At 39.8% G+C, this 27023-nt stretch overlaps 1 protein-coding gene across 3 annotated transcripts in view; it reads left to right on the top strand.

The window, feature by feature from the left end:
* Positions 1-3044: 3044 nt before the first annotated feature.
* The window catches only part of fermt2 (FERM domain containing kindlin 2), a 52639-nt gene continuing 28660 nt past the window's right edge, over positions 3045-27023 (top strand). For all 3 annotated transcript variants that reach the window (XM_037695172.1, XM_037695171.1, XM_037695170.1), the window contains exons 1-2: positions 3045-3275; positions 7439-7596. In XM_037695172.1, coding sequence (XP_037551100.1) covers positions 7440-7596 — 157 coding nt within the window. In that variant the 5' untranslated portion in view covers positions 3045-3275; position 7439. The remainder of the gene's footprint in view (positions 3276-7438; positions 7597-27023) is intronic.

Genomic DNA, 27023 nt, shown 5'->3' with positions numbered 1-27023 from the left:
AACAGTTATAATAAATAAGTTATAATAAATAACTTATAATAAATAACAGTTTTAATAAATAAGTTATAATAAATAATAGTTATAATGAAAAACAACAGTTATAAAAAATGGCAGAGTTTTTCACCCTTTTTCAACATGTAGGAGCAAAACTAATAACATCCATGAAGGTTCCAAAGAGACATTATTGTATTCACCAGTTTGGACTAACTGTCATACAAACACATGAACAATGAACGCAGCTGAGCCCTGCATCAGGGTTGCCAGATAAATTTAAAATGTCTTATCTACCTCCTCCTTTTCTGTGCGCATGTTCAACAAACACAACATACACCTCATCTTAGAATATCTTTACTCATCACATATGGCAGTTTAGATAAAACATAATATCATTTTAAAGCCACAGTACTATAGTTCATAATTTCTTATCTGGCAACTCAACTGACATGGAAATTACAGTGTTTTCATGTAAACCTGATCATTTTTTTGTTTATTACCCCCAATAAAAGTTTCCAGAGGTTGTTCTCGTGTAAACGGGGCCTTATAGCAGGTAGATCACTTTGACTTGGTCGTTTTAAAAGGAGCTCACATGAAGAAAAAGTGTGGGCACCCCTGCTTCAGATCATGTAGTTCAGGGACTGTCCACATTGTAATCCATTAGCAGTGATAGTTTCTGCATGAGTTTGTTCATGTTTGCAGGAGAGTCTGTAAAAATTAGGTTTAGGTTGAATGAGAGCTGACTCTGTGTCTATTTGTGGCCAGAAGAGGTCAGTGTACGATTGGTAACAGGAACAAAGAGCCACAGAGTCCATTTGTTCAGTCCTGTTTTTATTTAATAAAACTATTCAGATCATTTTAGCAGCTGCTGATCAGTTCTGTCTAGATATCTACACCGATTTGTTTTAACCAATCAAAATAAAATGCGTCAAAAACGCCAAAGTAAGCGTCAACTTTAGAGCTGCTGCAGTTATTTCCTTTTTGTCACTTCCTCCCTCGTCCACATCATCATCCTCTGAGCCAACTCCCTATCTGACTCCCCTGCTTTGCATCCAGCTCGAATGTTTCTTCTGCAATTAAAACACAGCCTTTAAAAGGCAACGGCTGAGCTGCCAGACACCGACGGGGGTCGGAGCAGCAGGGTTATAAATCGCTTTGATGCAGGCCGTAGTCTGAAGGCCTAGACTCTTAGCTGGAGGACGGAGCTCAGTGAGTTCAGCAGGAGTCTGGGCCAGAAACGCTGATGATTCATGGGATGTTTCTGCTGATCACTTGGAGAGCGAGTCATGGAGTGTTTGTTGAACTTCAGCTTCAGCTGCACTTTTCTCTCCTCCCAGAGTCAGAGTAAGAAACTCACTGCATGCATACTGAGAGCAGGTCATGTCTCAGATTAATAATCCGACTCTGAGATTATGAAAAATGAGCTAATATTAGGATAAAACAAAAATGTTGGTTGAATGGAGCATTTTGAACTTATTTCTTAGAAAACACAGTATCAAAGGTGAATGCTGACAAAGTACTCGTCTTCAGCTGCGTGTACTTTTCTAACTTTATGTGTAACGCGTTCATTTACCTTTAATCCTTTAGGAGGTTCGACATCTCTTCACCTGAAACAGCTACATTTCATTTTCACTTAAGTGTTAGGAATTAGGTAGATTAAATGTCTTACATTCTTAGTAGCTTACACCGTAAAAGAGTGACTTTAGATTCTTACAGCTCACGGTGGAAGAAAGTTAAATGAGTTAAAAAGCAGACGTGCTGAACTTTCCTGTCATTTGCGCAGCTCAGTGACAGAGAGCTGCTCTCTGGTGCTGATGAAGACTCAGCTGCTGATGCTCAGCTGCTCCATTTCCATAAAAGGCAGCTTGAAGTCTCCATGAACACGTCGACCTGTTCACATTTCTTGTGTGGAGGGTTGAAATGAGACGCAATCTGCAACAAGAGAATCATCTCTACCTTTACGTGAGCGTTTTTGAGATTCTGTTTTACAAATGACTTCTCATTAACCTCACAAGGTTTGTGTTCAGAGTCAGTTTTACGTCAAGTTTTAGCTCAATAGCTGTAAAAAAAAAACACCTATAGTCGATTTAGTGTTCGTTTAGGTTGAGTCGGCTGGGTCACCTTGCTTATATTAGATTGCAAATACATATCAGAGGCCCTTGCAGAATGCTCCTCTCATGTACGAGTTGGTTGTTCAGAAAATTATGCAAAATCTCATTTGTGCATCTCTCAACCTGTAATAAACGTGCAACAAAACATTTATCTTGGGTTAAATGCTTTGAATTTGATCATATTTATGTACACAGGGCGGCTGTGGCTTAGCTGCTAGAGCAGTCGTCCTCCAATGCAAGAGATGGGGGTTCGATTCCAGCAGTCGCATGCCGAAGTGTCCCTGGGCAAGACACTGAACCCCCCATTGCCTCCGACATGTGTCCCATCAGTGTATGAATGTGATAAAGCTCTGATCATTCTTTGTAGAGATCTAGTAGAGAGCTGTATGAGTGCAAATAAAGGCACAGATTGTTGTAAAGAGCTTTGAGTGTCTGGATAAGATAGAAAGGTGTTATATAAGTGCAGTCCATTTACATATATAATATGAGAGATACCTAATTGTGAAGGAGCTCAACCCTTTGGTTTAATTATTACATTACATTTTATATTACCTTCTGATGAAATAAATCACAAACAAAGTTAAAGCAGATCTGTTGAGCTGCTTTAACTTTGTTTGGTGTGATTGTCTTACCTTGTTGATTTTAATCATTGCAAGCTGTAATCTCTGTTTGCATCAGTATATGAGCTTTTAGAAAGAGAGCATGTCACATTTTGCAACACTGGTGGATCTGGTGTTCTGTTAAACGGCTGCTCTCGCGATATTAAAACATTAGGTCGCGCTTGATTTTCACGCTTTAAACCCCGTCAGTCGCGTCACTATTCAAATGTACTACTGCTGTCAGCAAGGTGTGTCCGTGTGGGAGCAACATAATCCGCCGTGGAAGCTGCTGGAGGTGATGGAGCAGCAGGAAAGTCTCCAGTAAGAAAAGGAAAAGTGGGACTGGAAGCAGTGACGTCACCGCTCTCGGAACTCTATGGGCTGGACTCCATTAATCCCGAGCCTGCTGGAAAACTGTTTGGGATACTTCACTTCTTCAGCGACTTCTCCGGGGATTTCTTTCTGCTTTCATCGCGCATCCAGAACTATCTTCATGCTTTAAAGACGGAGGACTCGCTCCGTGCCGTGTACTCGACTGTTTCACTCTCCTTTTCCTCTCGTCTTTGTGAAGGTGAGTGTCCACATTTAAACGTTCGTCCTCAAAACCTTCCCTCGGTCCGCCGCTGTGTGTTGAGATATATGTTTATTCGAGCAGCTTCTGTGGGATTTAACCACGAAACAGTACTTTCCCTCGTTCTCTGTAAGGTTGTTGTAGCTGTTGGGTGTTTTTGCCACACTTTACGTGAAGTAAGTTGAGCGGGGCGGTGAAACGTCAGGGCCAGCTTCCATAAGGTGAAGCCGTTATGTGGAACAGGTGAAGCGGCTCCAGCAGCTGTCGGAGGTGTCGGCTCAGCCCCGCCGGCCTGGCAGCCTTTGTTCCGCCTGCTGTACCGACTGCTCGGCGGCTTCCAGGCCCGACACATTAAAGAGCGCGGCTGCTTTGAAACTTTTCGGCGGACTGCTTTCATCTTTCGTCACGAGCGCCTTTTACATCCACAAGACACGAAGACGTCAGAGATGACCGAACACGGTTCATCTGCCTCACTTGTGCTTCCTCTGCAGCACCATCACTGATGGAGGTCCTCTCTCTTTGATTAAAAGAGCCACTTCCTGTCAGTCTTGAAACAGAGCTCACTACTGGGTTTAAATTTTAATTAAAACGCGGCTGTCAATAATATAAATCAAACTCCTACAACATCTGAATCCACACTTACTGTACTGGACTTCACAATACATTTTAAAGTTTGTATCTCCCTTCTGAATCAGTCAGTCTCACCACCATCACAGACATCTACACCTCCAGATGCAGGAAGAGGGCCACCTGCATCATGAAGGACAACACTCACCCAGCACACACACTTTTTGCCCCGCTCCCATAAGGAAGGAGTCTGAGGATCATGAACAGCTGAGGCTGTTAGACTCATGAATTTCTAACCAAGATAATCACTGTGAAAAATCACAGCATGTTGCTGCTGATCTGTTTCATGTTGCTGCTGATCTCTTTCGTATTGCTGTGTTCAGTCGTACTCATCTGCGCACACAGACTCGTGTTCATGCCGCTGTTCGGCGTATTGTTTTTAAACTAGTGCTCATCATATTTCTAGTTAACATATTTCTTAGTTCTATATTAGATCTTATTACTATTTTTCTTTTACATTTTATACTTTTGTTGTAACTGGGACCCTGTGTACACAATTTCGTTCCACCACATGTACCACATGTCGTGTGTATAACAAATAAAGAATCTTGAATACTTATCATAAACATTTAAATACCTTCATTGTGTGGTACGTGTACTTCTTTTATTTAGACCTTTTAACAGCGGTGTAGTATACATTGTTGTAGTGGGTATACTGCGCTTAGAAACCAAAGTACACTGGTTAGTACAACGTAATCGTCAAGTTATTTTGATTTTTAAGCATATTGAACATTTCCAAATTTCTCTGATGCTGATATTTGAATAAATGTACAACAAACTTTGTACAGTGGTTGGCTTTGTATTGAAAATGTTATAGAATTTATAAAACACTATCAAAGCAAAACATGTTCAAGTATTAAGTAGTAAGAATTGTACAATAATTTGCTGGATAAGCAAATGTAATAAACAAGCGCTGCATACAGACAGATTGTTATGGAAAGGTTTAACTGCTGTTTAATGTATCAATGACATGTGCCTAATAATATGTCATGTATCACTGGGCACTTTTAAATGGGTATACTGAAATTATTGGGCATACTCTGTATACCCGGGTATCACGTAGACTACACCACTGCTTTTCATCCTCACATGTCATAAATCAACAGTCCCTAATCTTTTTTATTTTATTTTTTGCATCACAGAGTGGTTTCATAATAGATGACTTTCTAATGGACAGTATTGTTGTTCAGCATAATTAGTTTCACGCATTTAGTTTTAGGCTTGTCTTGTAGGTTTATCCATCTTCTGCTTATCAGTAGTCGGGTTGTGGAGGCAGTGGAGAGAAATCCAGACATCCCTCATCCCTGCAACCTTCTGCTCCTCCTGGGGGACCCAGGGTGTTCCCAGGCCAGAAAGGATATGGAATCCCTCCACCAAGTTCAGGTTCCATGGGACATGCCTGGAAAACCAGGAGGCGTCTTTTATTAGATATCTGAACCACCTCGATTGGCTTTTTGATTAGAAGGAGCAGCGGCTCTACTCTGAGCTCCTCCACATGACGGAGCTCCTCAACTTCTGAGTCTGGATTTGGCCACCCTACGAAGGAAGCTCATTCTGACCACTTGTATCTGGGATCTTGTTCTTTGTGTCATCGTCATGATCATTGGTGAGGTTTGAAAGGTAGAGCAGTAAAAGGAGAGCTTTGCCTTTTGACTCAACTCTTTACCACAACCGACTGAAGCAACGCCCTCATGACTTAAGGACGAAGCTCCAATATGTCGATCCTCATCCTGCTCTGTCCCACCAGGGGTGGCTGTGGCTGAGTTGTTATAGCAGTCTTCCTCCAATACGAGTGTTGGGAGTTCGATTCCACCAACAGTCACATGCCAAAGTGTCCCTGGGCAAGACACTGAACCCCTAAATGCCTCCGATGTGTGTCCCATCGGTGTATGAATGTGATAAAGCTCTGATTATTCTTTGTACAAATATAGTAGAGGGCTGTATGAATGGGTAAATGAGGACACAGTTTGTGTTGTAAAGTGCTTTGAGTATCTTGATAAGATAGAAAAGCGCTATATAAGTCCAGTTCATTTCCACCATTACTCGTGAACAAGACACCCAGATACTTGAACTCCTCAACCAGAGGCAAACACCCCATAAAAAATATCTGAGACTAAGTCAATTGTAGAAAGCAGGTGCATACAGAAGTGGTACTTTTTCAAAACAAAATACTCTGTTGATCAATGTGTATTCATTCAACCTTTATTTAGACAGGCTAATCCCATTGACCCACAGGGACTCATTTACAAGAGAGACCTGATTTTAACAAAGAATAATGACAATAGTGGACAACAAATAAATATAACAGTAGACAAATAAGTAGAAAATATAAAAGTATTTATAATACATATAATACAGGAGTAGAAAAAAGTTACTTCATGAAGTCAGATTTTTATCTTCCCCATTTTATATACACTGCCTGGCCAAAAATAAAGTTGCCACTTGGATTTGACTAAGAAAATAGGTACGAGCCTCCTATTGGATAATTACTGCATGGATGATTATCTTTCAGCTGGTAACAAGTTATTTAACCCCAACTGGTGCAATGAGTTGCTTCTCATTTCTTAAACAGCCATGTTGAAAGACGCATGGCGTGGTCGTGGAAAAGATGTCAGTCTGTTTGCGAAGGGTCAAATCATTGTCATCAAGCAGAGAAAACATCAAGGAGATTGTAGAAACTACTAAAATTGGGTTAAGAACTGTCCAAGGCATTATTAAAAACTGGAAGGATAGTGGGGACCGATCGTCTTAGAGGAAGAAATGTGACCGGAAAAAATCCTGAATGATCGTGATCAGCGGTCACTTAAACGTTTGATGAAATCAAATCAAAGAAAACAACAGTAGCACTCAGGGCAGTGTTTAATAGAGAAAGTAAGAACATTTCCAAGAACTCAAGAAATTGGGATTGACCAGCTGTGTAGCCTTAAGAAAACCACTAACCAGTGAGGCTAACTGGAAAAAAATACTTCAGTTTGTTAGGGGGCGTAAAGATTGGACTCTGGAGCAATGGAAGAAGGTCATGTGGTCTGATGAGTCCAGATTGACTCTGTTCCAGAGTGATGGACGCATCAGGGTAAGAAGAGAGGCAGGTGAAGTGATGCACCCATCATGACTAGTGATCAATGCAAGATCTTGTTGAAAAATTAATGCAACACTGGATGGAAATAGATCTTGTGACGTTGTAGAAGTTTATTGAAATAATGACACAGTGAATACATGATGTGATCAAAGATAAAGGCGGTCCAACCAAATACTAGTGTGTGACCTTTTTTTTGGTGGTGACTTTTTTTTGGCCAGGCAGTGTATCATCACACTGCCAGCAAAGTTTGTCCTTGTTTAAAGGAATATTTGGATACTAAAGAAAACATACAAAGTTATGTTCCATTTATTTTAAAGAAGTAATATAAAAGTCTTAAATATCTGTAGCTCATTTAGTCTTCTAGAAAGAGACCTTTTGTTTTTTTTGTCATTGCAGTGTAAATAAAGTTTGTTCTTTACCTGTTGTATGATGATTTTTTTGTTGTTTTTCTGTGTAGGATGGCACTGGATGGGATCCGGATGCCCGATGGCTGCTACGCTGACGGGACATGGGAGTTGAAGATGTATGTGACCGACCTCAACAGGGACGTGTCTCTGAGGGTCACTGGGGAAATCCACATCGGTGGAGTTATGCTCAAACTTGTCGAAAAACTAGGTAATCTTACATGTTGCTCATGTACCTTTTGAAAAAGTGTATTTGACAAGGTATGTGTAAGATGAATTTGCACCTAGATGGACATATCAGCATTCTGTCATACGTCTTCAGAAATCTATTTTATTTTACATGTAATGGAGTAGAAATGGAAAAGTGTACCTCTTGTTCTGTTGCATTTCTGTGTCAATAGCTGATTTTATGTTATTTGCTCATAGTTGCTATAAATACATCTTTCTTCAAAAGTGGGCTCCATTCTAAGGATTTAAATTCCCCTGACAAAAAGCAGAAAATCACAGGAACGTGATCGTTTTAGAGGAAAACTATCAAATTAATCTTTGTGGAAGTATAAGGCAAATTCCTTAATACATTGGAAGAAATCTCATAATTTATAATTTGTTCACTTTGAACAGATTGAAAAAAAGCTAAATGTTCTCTTCTGTTACTCATCATCATATATATATTTATACGTTTATGCTAAAATATGAGAGAAATTATACCAATCCTTGCTGCTACATTCTCAAGCATAGCTGCAGTTCTGTTCTCCACAAGTTTGGGTGCAAGTCGGCATAAGAGCCCTCTGTTCCAACCACTTGAACACTGCCTTGTTTCATGGAGTCTGGAGAAAAGGTCAGCAGTGGTGGCAGTGCGATTTAGGATTGACAGCTTGTTGTGCGTTGATGGTGCTTGGATGCTCAGAATTCCGGCATCGCTCCAAGGTTTTATTCTCTGCCCACGGTCCTGTTTTTAGCTCTCCTGTTGGAGCTCCACATAATTGAGGTCTTTGTTCTCTGTGGTCGTCTGTGTTGAGCAGCATGTACGCTGGGCGAGTGCAGTATTCGTTCCATGTGTGGGATCATGACATGAACTCCACTCAAGACCTGCCTTCATTTTGTACCATTTCTTGATAAAACACTCCCCTTATGGTTCAATGTAAGGGTGGTCTGTTTTGCTTTCAATAGTTTTTGAGTTGTAAAAAGAGCCTCTTGGCTTAAAATAACTAAAAGTTTAGCATTCTGATTGTTAAAGTATTTTTGTCCACATCTGACATTAATTCAGTTCAATTCAGTTTATTTCTATAGCGCCAAATCACAACAAAGTTGTCTCAGGGCACTTTACAGGAACATTCACATAAAAGCCAATTAGTAAAGTTCTCTATCTAAGGAATCCAGCAGACAAGTTGAATCTTGGCTTCGTTACAGTCTCCCATCCTGAGCAAGCACAGTGGCAACAGTGGAAAGAAAAACTCCCTTTTAACAGGAAGAAACCTCCAGCAGAACCAGGTTCAGGACAAGAGGCCATCTGCTTTGACTGGATGGTTTGAGAGGACAGGAAGGAGAGACAGACGGACACAGAATGGTAGGTCCAGATGTAGGTCCAGGTGTACCTGAAAGACAAAAAACACATGTTAAGGATAGAAAAAATAATTACAAATACAAAACAGGTTGAGCAGAGTAAGTAAAGACATTAGCAGAGTGAATGTGTGTTCAGTTTGTCCTCTAGCAGTTTAAGCCTATAGCAGCATAACTATGGGGCAACTCAGGAAACCCAAGCCAACCCTTACTCTAGGATTTAGCACAAAGTAAAGTCTTAAGCCCAGTTTTAAAACTGGACAATGTGTCAGCCTCACAGACAGAGACTGGGAGTTGGTTCCACAAGAGAGGAGCCTGATAACTAAAGGATCTTCCTCCCATTCTGTTTTTGTAAATTCTAGGAACCACAAGTAAACATGCAGCCTGAGAGCAAAGTGCACTGTCTGGAAAATATGGAACAATAAGATCTGTATTATAAGATGGAGCTAGGTTGTTGAGAGCTTTGTAGGTTAGAAGTAAGATTTTGAATTCTATTCTGGATTTGACAGGGAGCCAATGGAGAGAAGCTAAAACTGGAGAGATATGATCTCTCCCAGTAACTCCAGTTAAGACTCTGGCAGCAGCATTTTGGATCAATTGAAGACGTTTAAAGAAGTACTTGGACACCCAGATAATAAACCATTGCAATAGTCCAGTCTAGACGTGACAAATGCATGGACCAGTTTTTCTGCATCATTGTTAGATCAGATGTTTCTAAATAATATTTAACTTGTTGGGCTTGATCGCATGTTGACTTTTAAAGTTAATATTGAGAATTTGTTGAGGCCGACCAATCATGGTTTTTCAGTTGTTGGGGCCAATTTTTTGAAATTATGACAGTCGATTGCTGAATTCTAACATTTATCTCTTTGTTTGGCTTTTGGCTCATACATATATTAAAATATGGTTTAATTTTCATTTACATTACAGTCATAATAGGTTTCAGAAAACAAAACAAAATAGTGGTTTCTTGTGACTTTGTGATTAACCCCTGGGGACAAATGCAGTCCAGTACTCCTCTTTAGGTTCCCTTCCATTGAAGACAACTTCACTATGACATAACAAAACCAGCCATAATGTAGATGGGCTTTGGCAGGTCTTCAGGTGTGCATTAACAATACAGTGGGCTTTTCATTGCATGTAATGTGTCCACAGTGATTATGAGCATGCACAAAACTTTCATAATGAGGTTGTGGTGCTTATTGTGGTGGCAGTGCATCAGAGTCCTGAATGGAGCAAGGGGATGTGTGGAGGCAGCAACATACATAAAGTTGGGGTCACTCTCTAATATTGCTTGTTGGTTGAGAGTATAAAGTACAACTGGCTACTCTGAGCTCACACATAAGCTATTATTGTGGTTGTGGCAAAGTCATGGAGCTTACCCAGGATAGACGTGATACCACCATGCTGCCCACAGGTTGTCTTTAACTCATGCCTGGTTGATACCAGTTTTTTAAAAATGGCAACAAGCAACCTACTTTATTGGGCAATAAATCAGTCTGTCTACATCTAACAACTCGTGAATGGCTGTTTTGTGCCACTGTTTCATTCTAGATATGTTGCAGTTCCACTTGTGGTAGATAGTTGTATTTAGAACTTGCTGTACTTCTGACACCACAACTACAGTTATAATAGGTCACTGAAGCATTCTAGCGTTCTTGAAGTTAATGGATCTTCCACAACTGTCCATCCATCCATCCATCTATCCATCCATTATCTTTACCCGCTTCTTCCTTTTCAGGTCACAGGGGTCACTGGTGCCCATATCCAGCAGTCACTGTGTGAGAAGTGGGGGACACCCAGGACAGGTCTCGGTCCATCACAGGGACACGTAGAGACAAATGCGACAAACAACTATTTACTCTCACTCATTCCTAGGGTGCATTCACACCAGCCCTGTTTAGTCTTCTTTAATCGCTCATTTTCCTAGGAAGTCCGGTTCGTTTGGGGAGGTGTGAACGCGCCATCGAACTCTGTCACGGAACAAAAAGGCGAACTCTGGCCTGGGATAAAACCTAGGTCTCGGTCCGGTACAAGAGAACTCCAGCGCGGTTCGAGTACAGTGTGAATGTAAACGGACCGGGCCCCGCTCCACAAGCAAGAAGTGGAGTACAGCGCAGGACAAACTAACACGCATTTCTCTGACCTCATATGGAGCTGTCAGCTGCCTTGTGTGAAAAACAATATTCTCCATGAGCATGAGCATGGACTTTGTTGTTAATATTCTCCATGGTTTTCTGCCTCATCTTCTGCTCATGCCGAGTCCATTTTTGAAAAAATGACAAAATATAACTCCTAAAACTGCTAAAACTTGATGCCACTCCGTTTTTGTTTTTATTTCCAGAAGAAGAAGTGTCTTCTTCAGAGGTTTTTGTGTAGTTTCTTTCAGTAGTTCTTGGTGCAGCGCCCCCACAGGCGAGTGGGAGAACAGGTTGGTTCAACAGGTTGGCTCGACTGCACAGTGCAGTGTGAATGCAAACGGACCAGCTCAAATGTAAACAAAAGGTCATGAATATTGGTCCCGAACTGATCCGAGTCTACCGGACTATCAGGTGTGAAAACGACCCTAGAGACAATTTAGAGTTACCAGTCAGCCTAACATGGATGTGTTTGGTCTGTGGGAGGAAACCGGAGTATCCAGAGAAAACCCACGCATGCACGGAGGGAACATGCAAACTCCACCCAGAATTGTGCACAGACAATAAATGACTGTGTTTAAGAGCATATATGTGCTTCAGAACTTGTTTAACACTGACTGTGGGGCTTTTCTACTAGCTTGAGAGAACAAGTTATGGATTGCAATCATTAACCCATCTACAGTATGGGTTTAACATGTGGCTACACATTGCATACTGCTAGTGCAACCACACATTAAACTTCTGTTTCGAAATAAACACAGTAGCTACACTTTGAATATTTCTTTTTAAAAAGTGTTTTCAAATCATAAACTTAGACAAAATTTTAAACTTTGATTTTCAGTATAGACTGTCAGTACTAAACCTCTTTTCCTGAGTTGCTTTCCATCTACTATTTAGATAGATTAGATGGATAGAAAAACATTATTGTCATTCAAGGAGACAAAAAGACTTCACTTCAGTTTGAGCAACATTTTTTTTCTATTTTAAAACCCTCAGAGAAATGCAGAGTATGCAGCTTGCAGAAGAGTCCACAGATTGCACACATCTTTTCACGTCAGAATTCATACTGCTGCTGTCTTTGGCAGGAAGCTACAATCTGAATCAAAGTGCAGCACATGTTGAGGTTCAGCACTGAGGAAAAGTATATGGTTGACTTAAATTCTGTCTGTTTTTGTTGTCCTTCTAGAAAGCAAAACTATAATGACTCGAGCAGGGTTTGGTAGCTTGCACATGTGATTTATAACTGCTGATACATTAATGTGAGCAGTTTCGTAAAGCTCCAATGTAACATTTAGACATGCACTAACTACATTTTTTTGACTGTTTCTGGTGTTTGAGATCTGACTGCTGACTTATGCCATCTTGCAAGTTTTTATTTTATTTTTTATTCTTGAAGGTCCGCAGTAAGCTGAAACGTATCAATTTATGATAAATAGCCAAGCAACTGTTGCATCGACAGTGACATTTCTTTGTGGAAGACCTTTTCAATTCAAAAACCTATTTCTGTACTTCTCAGCTCTCGGTAATCAAAATGTTGTCTCAAAGCACTAATTGGGTACGATTACACAACTGCTGGATTTGTCTAATGCTTGAATGTTGTGGCTACACAGATGACTGTGATTTGAGCTGTAGGACACATACCCAATTAGACCCAATATAGTTTTGGCAAGGAGCGTCCCAGTCTCACATCGAAACGACACTCAGTTCTGATTTAATTTCAGTCATTAAGTGTAACGTTGTGGTTTTGTTTTATTTTAGCTGATATGTGACCTTTTTATTGGCCACCACCAAAAGGTTAAAGGTGAGCGATTCATGTTTTTATCTGTATGTGTCATACACTGTACATATTAATAGACCAAGAGTTCCCGCCTTGTCTCGTTGTTGGGAATTAAAACCAGCAGTACCCAGTTTACCGAAGCTGCCGTGTTGTATTTTTGGAACCAAAGTCTGTGCATTAGAGAAGTGGAGTTTCGAGACCACGAAGGAACTTCAGCACCAAGGACAATGTCTTGTTTGTTTATGTGGAGTGGGCGGGACTTAAAGCTTGTTTTTGTAGGGTGGGCGGTACTTGAAGCTTGTTTTTGTAGGGTGGGCGGGACTTGAAGCTTGTTTTAGAAACAGCCTGTAAAGAAGGTTGGTCTTGTTCCAGCTTTTACTACTGGTTTCCTGTTGGAGGACTATATATATATATATATATATATATGATCTATGGTGTGTGTGTTGTCAGTTCGCTAAATATCCTATGAATCATTGGATGAATTGAAACTCTTAAAGTAATTATTGATATCCATCTTTAACTAATTAACCTTGGAAGTCAAACCAGGATTGCTACCACAGCTAATCCACCTTAGTTAACACAAAAAAATGGCTATACATTTAATTAATTTTACAGGTACTGAGCTAAAATTTAGTATAGAAGTAGCTAAGAGTTATCATCAAAACATGCTCTTGATTACAAAAAAGATTTCACAAGATCTCGCAGTATTGCAGAAATTGTGCTCAACTTATTGAAGGTTTGACTAAAATGAAAAGAACTCTATTATTTCTCAACGTAAATTGGTTTCAGTTTAAAAGTGTCATAAAAAGTGGCAGGTGAAATGCATTAACTAAAGGAATCCTGCTAGGCTTTAATTCAACGTGTTGTAGCTTACAGGTGTTTTTTTTTTTTTTTTACTTTTAAGATACAAGCATATATAATATTATAAAAATGTGTTTTACCTCAGCTGCCTCTTGTAGCACTGTACTTATTAATTACCTCCCAGGGAGTCTGATTGTGTGGGTGTGTCACATTCAAATGTGTCCTCCCTCCATTATTCTACTCTTTCTGGGAGCTACAGGTCTCCTGTCCACACTGCAGCCTCAGATGGCCTTTGGTAATGGATTAAATAGACAAATGCCAGGAAGGCACTTAGGTATTGATCACAATAATGAACACAACTTCCATTTTCTTGCAAACCTCCAAGAGAGCAGTATTTAAAGGCTGCTGATCACCACCCATGGTCCCCTGGTCTTGTTATCCTTTCATCTTCCCATTGCTCTCCATCCCTGATACTTTGCTCTGTTTTGTTGAAGTTTTTTTAAAAGTGCCCACTCCTCTCTAAAAGCTTTTCCATTAAGTAGGGGGGGAAATGTTGTACAAACAGTATCAACAAGCAGGAGTTTTATTGAATTTAAAGGGTTGGTTCCAAAGTTACAGGACTTTTAGGTTTGATAATCTGTGTATTGCAGTGTGTTTTAACTACTTTAAATACTTTCAGTCATTAGAAGCTAATGCGTAACAAATATCAGCTAATGACTAAACCACTCAAAGAGCATGTTTAAAATCAAAAAGGTTTCGCTTTAAATGTATGTTAGCTGTGAATGTTGTTGCACATATTGAGGTGACTTGATTGGTTTCCCAAAATCAGGTAAGCATAGAGGGTTTGGATGGAGGAGGAGGAGATACTGGTAGATGTTAGGAGCTGAAAGGAGAGGGACTGAACTTTCTTTCTTCTTGCCGTCTCTCCTCACTGTTAGCTATGCTGCTAGAATTCCATAAAAAGTCTTCGATGAAGCAGGAAGTGACTTCCAGGGATTGGCATGTTGCTCTCTGGTGACTGCCGTCATTGCTGAAGTCTCTGCTGCCTGTTTCATCCTCCTCCCATTCTCCCTGTAAACACGTCCTATTTTCCTCTATCCCTGTTTTCATTCTGCTTTTGTATATTTCACTTCATTTATCATTCATTTGACCTTTATTTTTGCCAAAATACAAGTTTTTAAACTATTTCATGCAAGTTTTGAAAGCCAAAAATAACAATTTTACACAGTCACATGGCAATGCTCAGTGTTTAGGTAACAGTGGGAAGCGCTGAACTGAACTTTATTTTCTTTGCTTCTGGCCCTGGTTCATCTAAGCTGACTGTTCAGTCTTCTACAGAGCTTGAGCAAAGTAACTGGTCTGCTGTGACTCAGCTAGTGCATGTGGTTGTCTCTGATGAGGGGAATTCGTTTTTAGTTGTTGTATGACCAGCCAATGAAAGAACTTTCCCTTCCTGCTAAACATAATGCATATTTTCAATCACACTAAACAGAATAACATTTCTGTAATTATTCTATATTCAGCTTCATCACAAAGTAGATAAAAAAGTGAAACCTAAAATAACTGAGATTGTTTAAACAAGTTTTGAAACTTACTAAAAGTATGAAATCTACTCTCAAGCACAAATGAACTGTGTTCGGCTGTGCAAATACATGGGGAACATTTAATTGAAAGCTGGATGCTGTTCCACTGTTTTGTAGCCACCATTGCCAAGCTCCAGTCTCAACTTCTTATTTTGCCTTTGAACAGCTGAAAGCAGCTGCTTAAAGAGGTTTGGAGTTGGGGTGAACGTTGTGGTACACTAAAATATCATTAAGAATGATGTGCAACAACAGGAGCCAAATTCAGAGCTGGTCTCAGGTGATCTGAAACACCAAAATCCTCTACAGTCATAGACGTGAGGGTCTGCTCTGATGTATTTGAGTTGGTATACAACATACTGGGCGGCTGTGGATGAGTGGTTAGAGCAGTCGTCCTCCAATGCAAGAGTTGGGGGTTCGAACCCCACAGCAGTCACATGCCGAAGTGTCCCTGGGCAAGACACTGAACCCCTCGTTGTCTCCGATGTGTGTGCCATCGGTGTATGAATGTGATCTAAAGCACTGAGTAGTCTCTTTAGAATGGTTTGTTCAATTATCTTTGTAGAGATCTAGTAGAGTGCTGTATGAAAGGGTAAATGAGGACACAGATTGTAGTGTAAAGCGCTTTGAGTATCTCAGTAAGATAGAAAGGCGCTATATAAGTACAGTCCATTTACTGATGAATGCAAGACTCCCTGTCAGATCGTCTGTTGACAGGAGAAAATAAAGCCATTAATGTTGTGTTATGATTAAAGACTGCTAAGAATACAAACTTTTCCATTCGAGTTGTTCTTTGCCTCATAATAAAGAGTCTGTCATGAAAATGGTAAGCTAGCAATGTGGGCAGTTTACCAATTAAAAACATCATCTTCAAACCCCCGGTTATTCATTCATTCAACCTTTATTTCTACAGGTTAGTCTCATTGAGTCACGAGGACTCATTTTCAAGAGAGACCTGTTTAAGGCAAAACCACAGATAAGGTACACACAACAATAAGCAACAATAGACTGCAAATAAAGTAACAATTAAAAGGGTAGTGTTATTAAACAAAATCAAATCAAGGTGCCACATAAAACAAGGTAAAATACTAAAAAAAAAATAAAAAAAAAACAGGAACATTTTTTATTTGATTTTTCTATTGAACTTCTCAATTGTTTAAAATCCCATCAAGAGGTCAAAGTGCACAGCTTCAGGTCTTTTTGCAAGGTGTTCCAGGTTACAGGAGCAGAGTAAGAAAAATGCCTTTTTGCCGAGTTCAGTCCTCACTGAGGGGACGCTGCAGGTAAAGATGGCCTGAGAATGCACGCTGCAACTGCACTGATGACGTGACATGTGGGAGGAGATATAAGAAGGTAGCAGACCAAGGATGGAGATGAAAATGTACCAGTGTGAGAGTCTATGTGAAGATAATGATGACCAGCTGACCAGTGAGTACGAGTGCAGTGATGGGTAGTTACAACCAGTTATGAATCTTAGCGTGCTGTGCTAGACTGCATCCAACATATGCAAGGTACAGGCAGGAGCATTCATGTAAATTATGTCACCATGGTCAATGGCCGGTAGGAAAGTAACAGCTACAAGACGTTTCATGGCGTTCAGTTAAGAAACATCTATTTCTGAAAAAGAATCCCAGTTTTAATTTCAGCTCATTTATCAAATTTTCAACATGCATCTTAAGAGAGCTGTGCATTGACCAAAATTCCCAAGTTTGAACTTGCAGACTCTTATAAATATAAGAGTCCGCAGATTCAATACGAACACCATACGTGGATAAGATGGGGACTGTTTGCACCAACTTTCTGTTTGAAAACAACATCCCTTTGGTTTTATCAGCATTTAGCACCAGTTTGAGATAGAGCAAGTCAGACTGAATGATGTCAAAGGCAGACTGTAGAAGATGGAAAACCTTAGCAACAGTTTTAGCGCGACAATAAACAACTGTATCGTCTGCATAGAGATGTAAGGAGGCGTTCTGACCTAAACTACTTTACGGTTACGTTATGGTTGTTCCAAGATTCATTCAGAAATGACCTCCCAAAAATTATTTTAGTATTTTACTGCTTTGTAACATGTCATCTAACAGCTCTTAAAATCTGGTTTGCTTTTTGTGATCTCAGCATTTCTCTGCTACCAGAAGGAGATGGCTTTGATTTGACAATAGAGTGCTAGTTTCATTAGGAAACAGTCACTGTTTAACACAGGATGCTGAACTTCCTCTTGACTTTTTTTTTTTTTTTTTGGCGTTCTACCTTCTGTCTGCCTTGTGTTCCCACCTTCCTGTCTTTCTGGTCTCTGTGGCATTTCTGTTGGGCTATGGGGAAAAGTTTGTCTGTGATATTAATCACCATATCTTTTCTAGATGGAATAGCTGCTTAATTGTCTTTTATCTTCATTACTGTACACGTGGCAAGTGTTAAGTAGTTCTAACATTGTTCTTTACACCACTCTCCCAGGACGCAGTTAAGCTGTATTCCTAAGTGTAATGAGACATATTGATTATTAACTTGAAGCCATTTTAAAGATCTGGCAGTTTAAAGTGAGAAATGGTCTGGCAGGCTGTGCGGTCATCTTGCTGTTTATTCTCTCTGACAGGAAGTAGTTAGTCTAAGTGGCGGACCTGCCCAGGCCAGAGCTTTCCTGTTTCACTAGCAAGATGCTGATGGGATCAGTGCTACTCAGCACTTGGAGTGTACTTGAATTTGTTTTTTGTGGACGACTAGGTTGTGTTCAACAAAATTCGATCTACAGTATTTCAGGTCTTTTCTTCCTCTAAGGTTATGTTGAAAGCTAAAACATGCAAAGCTGAAACTGTAGAGTTGAGTGAAAGCCAGAATACCACTCATGCTACTCTCAAAACCTTAATGACATATTGAGTGATTATTAGTTGATTGGCACAGAGATAATTAAGTGCAATTATTGGTAGGTCTTTTATTTCACCTTCTCTGCTAAAATTTTAAGAAAAAAAAAGCATTAAAATATCCATGAGCTTTAAATGTGATCATGAAATTGACTTCCAATTAAAATATTAAAGTATACTGTGCCAAAGAAAATATGTAATGAATTGTTATATTTCTGGTATGTTAAGTCTGGTGTAGAGAAATAAAATATCATATAACCAGTGCTTAATTTGTAAACCAAACGATGCCAGAACTTAAATGGCGGTGTGAGATCAAGGTTCACTGAGGCCAACATCGATACCAGAACACACACACACAACACAACGCTCAGGTGCACAAATGTCAAAATACCAAACCAATCCATGTTAAGAATTTACTTTTAAACTTTGTGTGATTTATAAGTGTAGCCTATTAAGTGCAGGATCATTTCTTACCATAGTTGTTTAGCACGCTCCGCTTCTCTCACGCATCCTAACACCCCCCGCCCCTCCAGCTCCTGCAGGTAAGGGGCATTTCGCTTCAGGACAAACTGAGATCGCCGACTGGTCAGTTGCTGACGAGCCCACTGGATTGATTGACAGGTGGCATGGAGGATCAGACTCGTGCAGAAAATTCATAGATTTTACTGGCCCGTTTGTGTCATCATTTATTCCATGTTTGTTCCAGATTTAGTCAATATTTTGGTGAATCTAAGGTTTGAGAACTAAACTTCCTTACATAACTTTATTATTAGTAAGCCTGAGCGTTGCCAGATCCAAGCAAACAGTTAGCAGGACCCTGTCCAAATAAGAGAGCTCCCGGCTCCTGTTCCAGCAAGATCCGTCTCAAATTAAGCCCCGCCCACAACCTAAACTGTTAAGTATTTTTAAGTCATAGGCAATATTAAAAATCAAAGGCTAGTCAGTTGTTTCTGAACTTGGCAACATGAAAATCCACATTAAGGTTTAAAGTACAGACCAGATCTGTTATACGTCAAGTTAATAATGTATCATTTTTATTTATTTATTGAAGCAGAACTAAACTTGAACTTACACTTTGCTTTATCGTGCATTCAGTGCTCTAGAAATTAGTTTCTAGAAAACAGTTTATGTTTTAAAAATCACAGAATGAACACCCTTTTTTAGTACATTTTGTTTTCACACTTGAGGCACTGCTGAGCTGCTGAACATGGGAATGATTTCATTAGGCTTGGCATCTAAAACATGCACTACAACACGTTCTCATTGGCTCCTTGAGGAATTTGAAGCCAGTTCCTTTTTGTCCCTGTCAGCCTCCTGTAGTGCAAACAGCTCAGTGGATCCACTGGAAGGAAATGTTAGACCAACGCATTGTTGTAACGCCACAAACCTTTGTGCCACTAAAGTAAACTGATCTTTAGTTTTTTTTTTTGGTTTAACTCCTCAGTTCATGTTTCATTTAGTTCTATGCTTTGCAGTCTGTATCTCATTTTGCACAAAACACAGCCACAAGAGTTTGTTTACAAAATCAAGCCATTGATTGTTATTGGATAACTGAGCTGTTGGAAATATTTTGGAGGCATTCTGTCGCTTCGATTAAGTCCTTATCGTTTTGCTCTAAAGCAGACCTGAACAGGCCCAAATACCTAGAGGTTTTCTGGTATCATGAAGAATTACCTTCAGGTTTCTTGAACTGTTGCAGCAGCGTCTTCTTATCCAGCTCAAAGAGGCATCATGGAGCGGCTCATCTTAGTCCTGAAGGGACATTTGGCAGGATTGGACAGATTAAACAGATAAATATTGTATATCTATTATATTGATCTTAGTCCCAGAGTTCCTTTGTAATGTCATTATTCCACCAAGAGTCTGAACATCTAATTGTATAAAGCTGTGTCGGGGCAGAGGGGGAGTATCCCTATCCTTGCTGTGTTGGGATTATGACACAAATGCATATAAACTGTCTCTAAAGAGGCATTCTGTAAAAGCCCTTTGGCTTTTCCTAATGCATCAAAGCCAGCCATTTTGGTTGTTTTTATTGTAAAAGGCTGACTGCTCCTAAATTTCCTGTTTAGATTTTAGATTGACCCTGCTTCAAAGATAAGTGCTTTCAGTGGCACAAGCCTGCTCCAGCATTCAGGCCTACATTTTACACAACTCTGCTCATCGTCTTCAGCCGGTGTAAAGCCTTTTGATCGTACCTTTTGGAGCTGAGACTGCGAAGTGTCTACTCAAATATTTGTTGGAATCTGATGGAAAACCTCAGGCTCTGCTTGGGGTATAAAATAACTATATTTTTGGAAAATACATCTATGGTCCGACAAGGTGAAGTCAGGTCCTCTGGATGGATTCTTCTTTGTTGAAACGTTTCGTCTTTTATCCAAAAGACTTCTTCAGTCTGAGGCGCTGCAACATCTGGGGTGTTCCTCAGATATTTATAACTGATCCAAACAGCTGCACTCAACAAAAGATTGGCTTGGAGTGAGAAGAACAAGTTTATTCATTTTACCAGTGTTTTTTTTTTAACTTGTAACACCTGAAGTAACACAAGTGTTTTCACCTTTCAAACTTGTTGCAATGTTCATATCAAGTCAACATTATGGCCATCCTGAAACAAAACTCAAATTGCAACTCAAATTAAAATGGTGACAGTTAATAGAACTGGGGCTGTATAATGAAATTTACCTTTTCTGGCAAAAAGAGACCTACCTGGATGTGTGGCTGGATACTGCGGTGATGGTTTTAGATGCAGATGTAGTCTATTAAGTTGCAGCAGGACGCGCTACAATCAATAACACACGAGAATGGTCCTTGGCTCAGCTTTTAAGCACTTACTATCGCTGTGATAAATGACTTGTTTGATGTATTTTTGGCAGAAGACTGAGATGGTAATGTCTGGCTGAAAAAAAATTCTCAGCTAACCTCATGTAGCTTTGCTGCATCAGTGGAAAGCACTTGAGCTTTAATGATACTGGTTACCTGATTGACTTGCAGCAATACAGCAACATATTTGTCAATGGCTGGGTGAGCTTGAAGACCTTCATTTGCAAAAATATATTTATATTTGTACATTTAAAAAAATGATTTATATTACTTTTTAAAGAGCTATGCACTGGTTTTAGCAAAAAAAAAAAAAAAAAAAAAAAAAAATCCAGCCATCCGTCTTTACCCACTTCTTCCTTTTCGGGTCACTGTGCGAGAGGCGGGGTACACCCTGGACATGTCTCCAGTCCATCACAGGGACACATGGAGACAAACGAGACAAACATTTATTCTCTCACGTAGGGACAATTGAGTTACCAGTCGGTCTAACATGCATGTTTTTGGTCTGTGGGAGGAAACTGGAGTACCCGGAGAAAACCCACGCAGCACGGAGAGAACATGCAAACGAAAGGTCCCCGGCTGGGATTTGATCTGGTGATCTTCTCACTGAGAGGCAGCAGCTTTACCAACTGATCCACCGTGTCGCCCGGAAAAAAAAGTCAACACATAAATATTTACACCTGCACACCTTTATTTAAAATAACGTTTTTCATGAAAAACTGACATTTTAAAAAAAAAAAAAACCTCTTCAGTGTATTAGTTTATGTTTCAGAGTGAAATACTCTTATTTGTGACTTTATGCACTTTACTACATTTAACAGTTGGATGAAAGAGGATCAAAATCATTTCAGTGATTAATTACACATTTGTGAGCCTTACAGTTTTCTGCTCAACCTTTTCAGACTGTGCCTGAACATTTCCACATCTTTATCAGTTGTTTGGGGAAATATACAAACCTTGAAGAGTGTTTTTGTTCAATCTGCACAATTCATTTAACACGTTTTAATTTTCTCAGCATGTTATTTAGTAATCACTGTATTTGCAGTGTTCAATGTATTAATTTATTTTTATTCATATCCACTTGATTTTTTTTTTTTACCACCTAATTTGCTTATAGACTGTTTTATATTTAATGCTTTTCTGTGTATGGTAAAAGAGAACATTTTTCGTGCTTTGGTTCAGTAATATTTTTCAGATTCGATTATAGCACACAGGATATCGTGATCATTTGTTTTGTGTGTGGAGACCTACGGTCAGCTACATTTTCCTCACCGCACAGTACGGATAACACGTGAATCTCTAGACTTTGTTCTAGTAGCTATATGTAAAAGAAAGATGTACTTTTATACACAAGTTGACATGATTGGCTTTATTAAACTGTCTTGTGATACTCTGAACAAAATACAACAAGATTATAGTAGCACTTTCCTCTTCCACTTTCTTAGAATACTTCATTGATTTCAGGGAATGTAGTGAGAAACTTGAGCCCTCTCTTTCATGGAGTCTTTTTTTGTATGATTGTGCAGACACAAACTACTCAGAATAACTGTAGAAAACATCCCACAGTGCACTTGCAGCTCACATTAGTAATAATAAGCAAACTAAACAATCTTGTGCAGGATAAAACATCTGTTTATTGTTCATAAAAATGCAGGTGTTTGTTTGTGCATCAGATAAAATGTGCATTAATATTTGTATATCAACGGGGCCCCAGCTAGATACAATCAATTCTTTTAACATCTAGTTTTACATGTGGTGTGTAGGAGTTGGCTGTCAATGGTTTTGCATTATCTTTGACTCCATCAGTTCGTTCAGTTCTCTGAACAACGTCTTCTTCAGAACTGATCCCTTGTCTTTGTCTTGTCTTGCAGATACTGTCATCACTTTTTTTTTTTTTTTTACCAGCTCCATACAAGTCGTGTATTTTCTTGATAAGATCAGCCGTGAGAGAGCATGAGCTTCAAAGTGGCTAAATGTGATTTACAGCATCTTTAATGAAAGGACAGTGCAGAGCAGTTGCTTGCTAATCCTTTGCTTGTCAATAGCGACCTTCACTCCACCTCAGATGTGGACTATATTTAGAAACAGAAGGACTTGCATCTAGAGAATCGACCATCATGGTCGTATTTTGATTACGCTAAAGAAACGTCTCATTCTAACCAAGATTACGCTTTGTATCTTTGCTATGTATCAAAACAAGCCGTCACCTCACACAGGAGTCACCACGGAAACAGCACGACCAGTCTCCCCCCGCTGTAATGTCATCAGCTGATGGCTGAAAGTGACAGAACCTTGCACTGCATGAAGATGGCTTTTACCGCTGACCAACAGATTACTGGACAAAAAACAAAAAGCCATTCTGCTCAAGGGCAGCAATATCTCCAGATGCAACCTCATAAACCATTTTATGAGCCTGGATATTTTTATTTGTCAGCTGACATTAACTTTAAAGCATGAAAAAAGAGCAGATACGAGTCACTGGGTGCATTTTCTTTTCTGTAAAAGCTGCAGAACATCGCATCTGTTGCAGAGATGCAACATCCGATGTCTTGATTTATTGCAATTTTAAAAAGTCTGCAGCTATGGGTTTCAAAAATGTAAGTTGCTTTTCTAAGTATTATTGCATGAAATAGACTTTATAGGGAAGTTTCTGCTCAACATAGTCCAATTTCAATTAATTTAAAAAAAGAATAATAAAATGTCATTTTTACAGTTTACACATTTTATGATTTCTGTAGTAAAACTTGGACATCAACCTTCTTTTCATGGTGTGCCTCTTGCTGTCTGGTATGGTTCTGTCCCCAGTCGGAGCTCCACCCCGTCCTCTTCTCATCTTCTTCACTTTTCACCGCCTTTCTCCCCCTCATTTTTCATCATCCTCTCCAATATTCCTCTGTCCCCTCCCCCTCACGGGCGTCCTCCATAAACATTGTTGTCTCCTAATGTAAACACCACAGGAACTCTGAGCAGGAGGAAAAAGATGAGGAGGACAGGAAAGGAGGGACACTTCCATCTCCTGTATTATCCTAATGAAAGTCGTTCAGTGAATTATTTCAAGTGCAATTATAGCAGTTTCCCGTTTTTGATGACTTTGCTATAGGGGTAATGATCTGTCCTTTTTTTAAGTTGTATTTTTCTGTGCACAAAGCAGTGGAAGAAGAACTTGTTTAGAGCAGTGTTTGTGAATGAGGACTACCTGGTTTGGCAGTATTTTTGAATAATTGTGCTCATTCAAGCGCGGACACACACAAAGCTAATGTACTAATGGATGGATAAGTGGAACACTCCGATCACAACAGATGCTTAAACCTGCACACATACAGCGAACACACAAAGCACTGAATCTCTGTGGGATTTCTAACATTTTGTCAAGGTCATAAAACACGGTTTTCCTCATTCTGTTTCCCCTTCCGCTCGTCTTTCAGTCCCTGTACATACAGGGACTGTGGGTCCACATAATGCATCCAATTACTTAGCCCCCCCATTCCTCTGGCTGCTGCATTACGTCAGGTTTGGCAGCTATATTTTTAGCTGGTTGATGCCATTGGCCCTCTCTACCTCTCCGTGTGGATTGAGTTACCATGTTATTGCTGAAAGAGTCCAATAGAATCCTCCCGAGCTGCCTTTGTCCAATTGCAATTCATCGAACCTCTGCATAATGACACAACTAAGGACGGAGGGAAGGCAGCAATAAGGAAACCAAGAAGCAGAGGCTATAAGCAGTTTGTGTTTACTAAAGACCAGCCAGGTTATACAATATATTCATCTCTTGCTCCAGATTGTATGGGGGTATGTCGAGCATGAGGGCATTTCTATAGAACATAGTCTGTGGTGAAGATATGAGCGCCAAATGTAAATGCAAGCTATTTTGCGTGGCTCCCAGACGCCAGAAATTATAAGGTTGTTGGAGGAAAAAATGAGCAGAGTTATGAAAATACATTCAGGATTTTTTTTCAGTTTGCCTTTTCATACTCCCTCTCATTATTTCTCCCTTTAATAGCTACATGAACGTGACAGGGTGCAGTTAGGCTGATAGTAGCAATGAAGTTGTGTTCTGCACAGCTGAGGCATCAGAATGGAGCGGTGACAGCTAGACCCCTTGCTGCTAGACTAACTTGCACAGGGACTTGGAAAGCCTGGAATGTTTTCACTCAAGCTTCAAGTGTTTGCCCGTTGGAGTAAACAATATAAAAGCCAACAGCTTGACAAACAACCAGCCCCCTCCCTGAGATAAATCACAATGCTTTCACTGTGACATCAGCATTGAGATGCTGATGGCCTCTATTCCTCTTGGACTCGTGCTTCCCATCCTAATCGTTTTTTTACATCTCTTCCTCAGCTCAGTTTGCTTTGCTGGCATCACAGCGGTCTTGTTTCCGTGGTCTAAGCCGAGACGGTAGTGTGGTACTACTAATCACCTAGTAATCCTATTCATTCAGTCCTCGGACACGGTAGGCAGGAGCGTCACTACTTCATATATACGCTCCCATTCATAGTAAAGGTCAGCGAAAACGACAGCAGAACTCGACAACAGTAAGCTGCTTAGGTTTGTAGTTATCATGCCAACAAGGTATTTGAATGCACAGAGATTAGCCTCTAGTTATGTTTAAATATTTGTGCCAGTAATTACGATCAAAGACATAATCATAGTTTGTATTTCTTCATTGTGTATTTCGCCCAGGTTGCATCAGGAAGGGCATCCAGTGTAAAACAATGACCAAATCCCTGCCAAAAGAAACTTACGTACAGTACACATACATACGTTGTGTTACTTGTACTTGATAACTGGCTGCAGCTAAATGATGATATAGAAAGTTAATTGACACGTGTAATTGTTTATTGCCTTGTCAAGATGCATTGTGACGAGATAGTTTTTCTTTTTTACAAAACCATGAGCAATGCACATTTTTCTTACAAACTATAGTTGTTACAGTACAGGCTGGCTGATTTGATGTTCTCTTTGATTATACTGTGCCTTGTGAACCGTTTCACTAAAAGAAGATTTGACGTTAAAAAGGTCCAAATGTTTTAAAAGATGATTGAAACAACATTCGTCTGTTGCTGACTTACTTTAAAGTGTTTCTGAGGGCAAACTGTAGAAGTGATTGATTAATTAATTACTCATCATGTATCGTGTTTTGTTTGCAAAAAATGACTATATCTACAAAATATGTTTTAAAAAGTAAAAAAAAAAAAAAAAAGACTCCATTTTTATACACTTTACCACAAAACCATTTTAATCATAAACTTTGTCTAAAAGTTGCAAGAAATCCTTGAATTTAGCTTTTTTGTCAACTTCCATCATTCAACTTATTTGAAATTAATTTTCTTAAAAAAAAAAAAAAAAGTGATAGGTTTTTCATTTTAACTTTTCACTTTGGACTAATTTGTGATTCAAAAACAAGCTCGGCCCGTGACTTTTTCTACCTAAATGAAAACCAGGTGATCTGCAAAACAGATGCTTTGCTTTCCCTCAAATCCCCCCGGCTTTCCCATCGACCTTGAAGTCAGAAACCTACACCATGAGACCACAGGTTTGTTGCTATTGTGCTGAGCTCCTACGGAGCAAAAACCTGGGAGCTATGTGGGCTTCTGAGTGCCTCGTGTTGCTTGAAAGGATCACAGAGTGACTTTGGGACAAAGGGGGAGGTATGAACCTGATATCCCCTCAGTGTCACTCAAACAGCCACATCTTTCACACAGTCTTCTCATCCTTCTCAGTTTGACTTCACTGCCTCTTTTGCAAATGTTTTCTCAAGACCCCTCGTCCTGTTCTTCCCAAATGTGATCGCTGTCCCAGAAGGGACATATTTGATGATTGTGGTTACTCTCTGCCTTATTCCTAGTCCCCATGCTGCCTTGCATGAATTATGGGCACGACTTCCGGCATGGACCAGAACAGTGTTTGTTTATGTGCAACAGTACAAGCTAATATAGTTTCTCTGAGCATTGTAGATTTCATTTTAACATGTAGGAACACCACCTGTCAGAGCTCAAATAGGACAATATAATTATACCGCTGCCTGCTGAGGACGAGGGATGGAGGACGATACTGCAGATTACATCTACTAGCATATTTAGCTACATCTACTAGCATATTTAGCTAC

The sequence above is a fragment of the Nematolebias whitei genome, chromosome 21 (genome assembly GCF_014905685.2).
Source record: "Nematolebias whitei isolate Nwh7 chromosome 21, NemWhi1, whole genome shotgun sequence".
In the NCBI taxonomy this organism is placed as follows: domain Eukaryota; kingdom Metazoa; phylum Chordata; class Actinopteri; order Cyprinodontiformes; family Rivulidae; genus Nematolebias; species Nematolebias whitei.
This window is presented reverse-complemented; position numbering and strand designations above follow the sequence as displayed.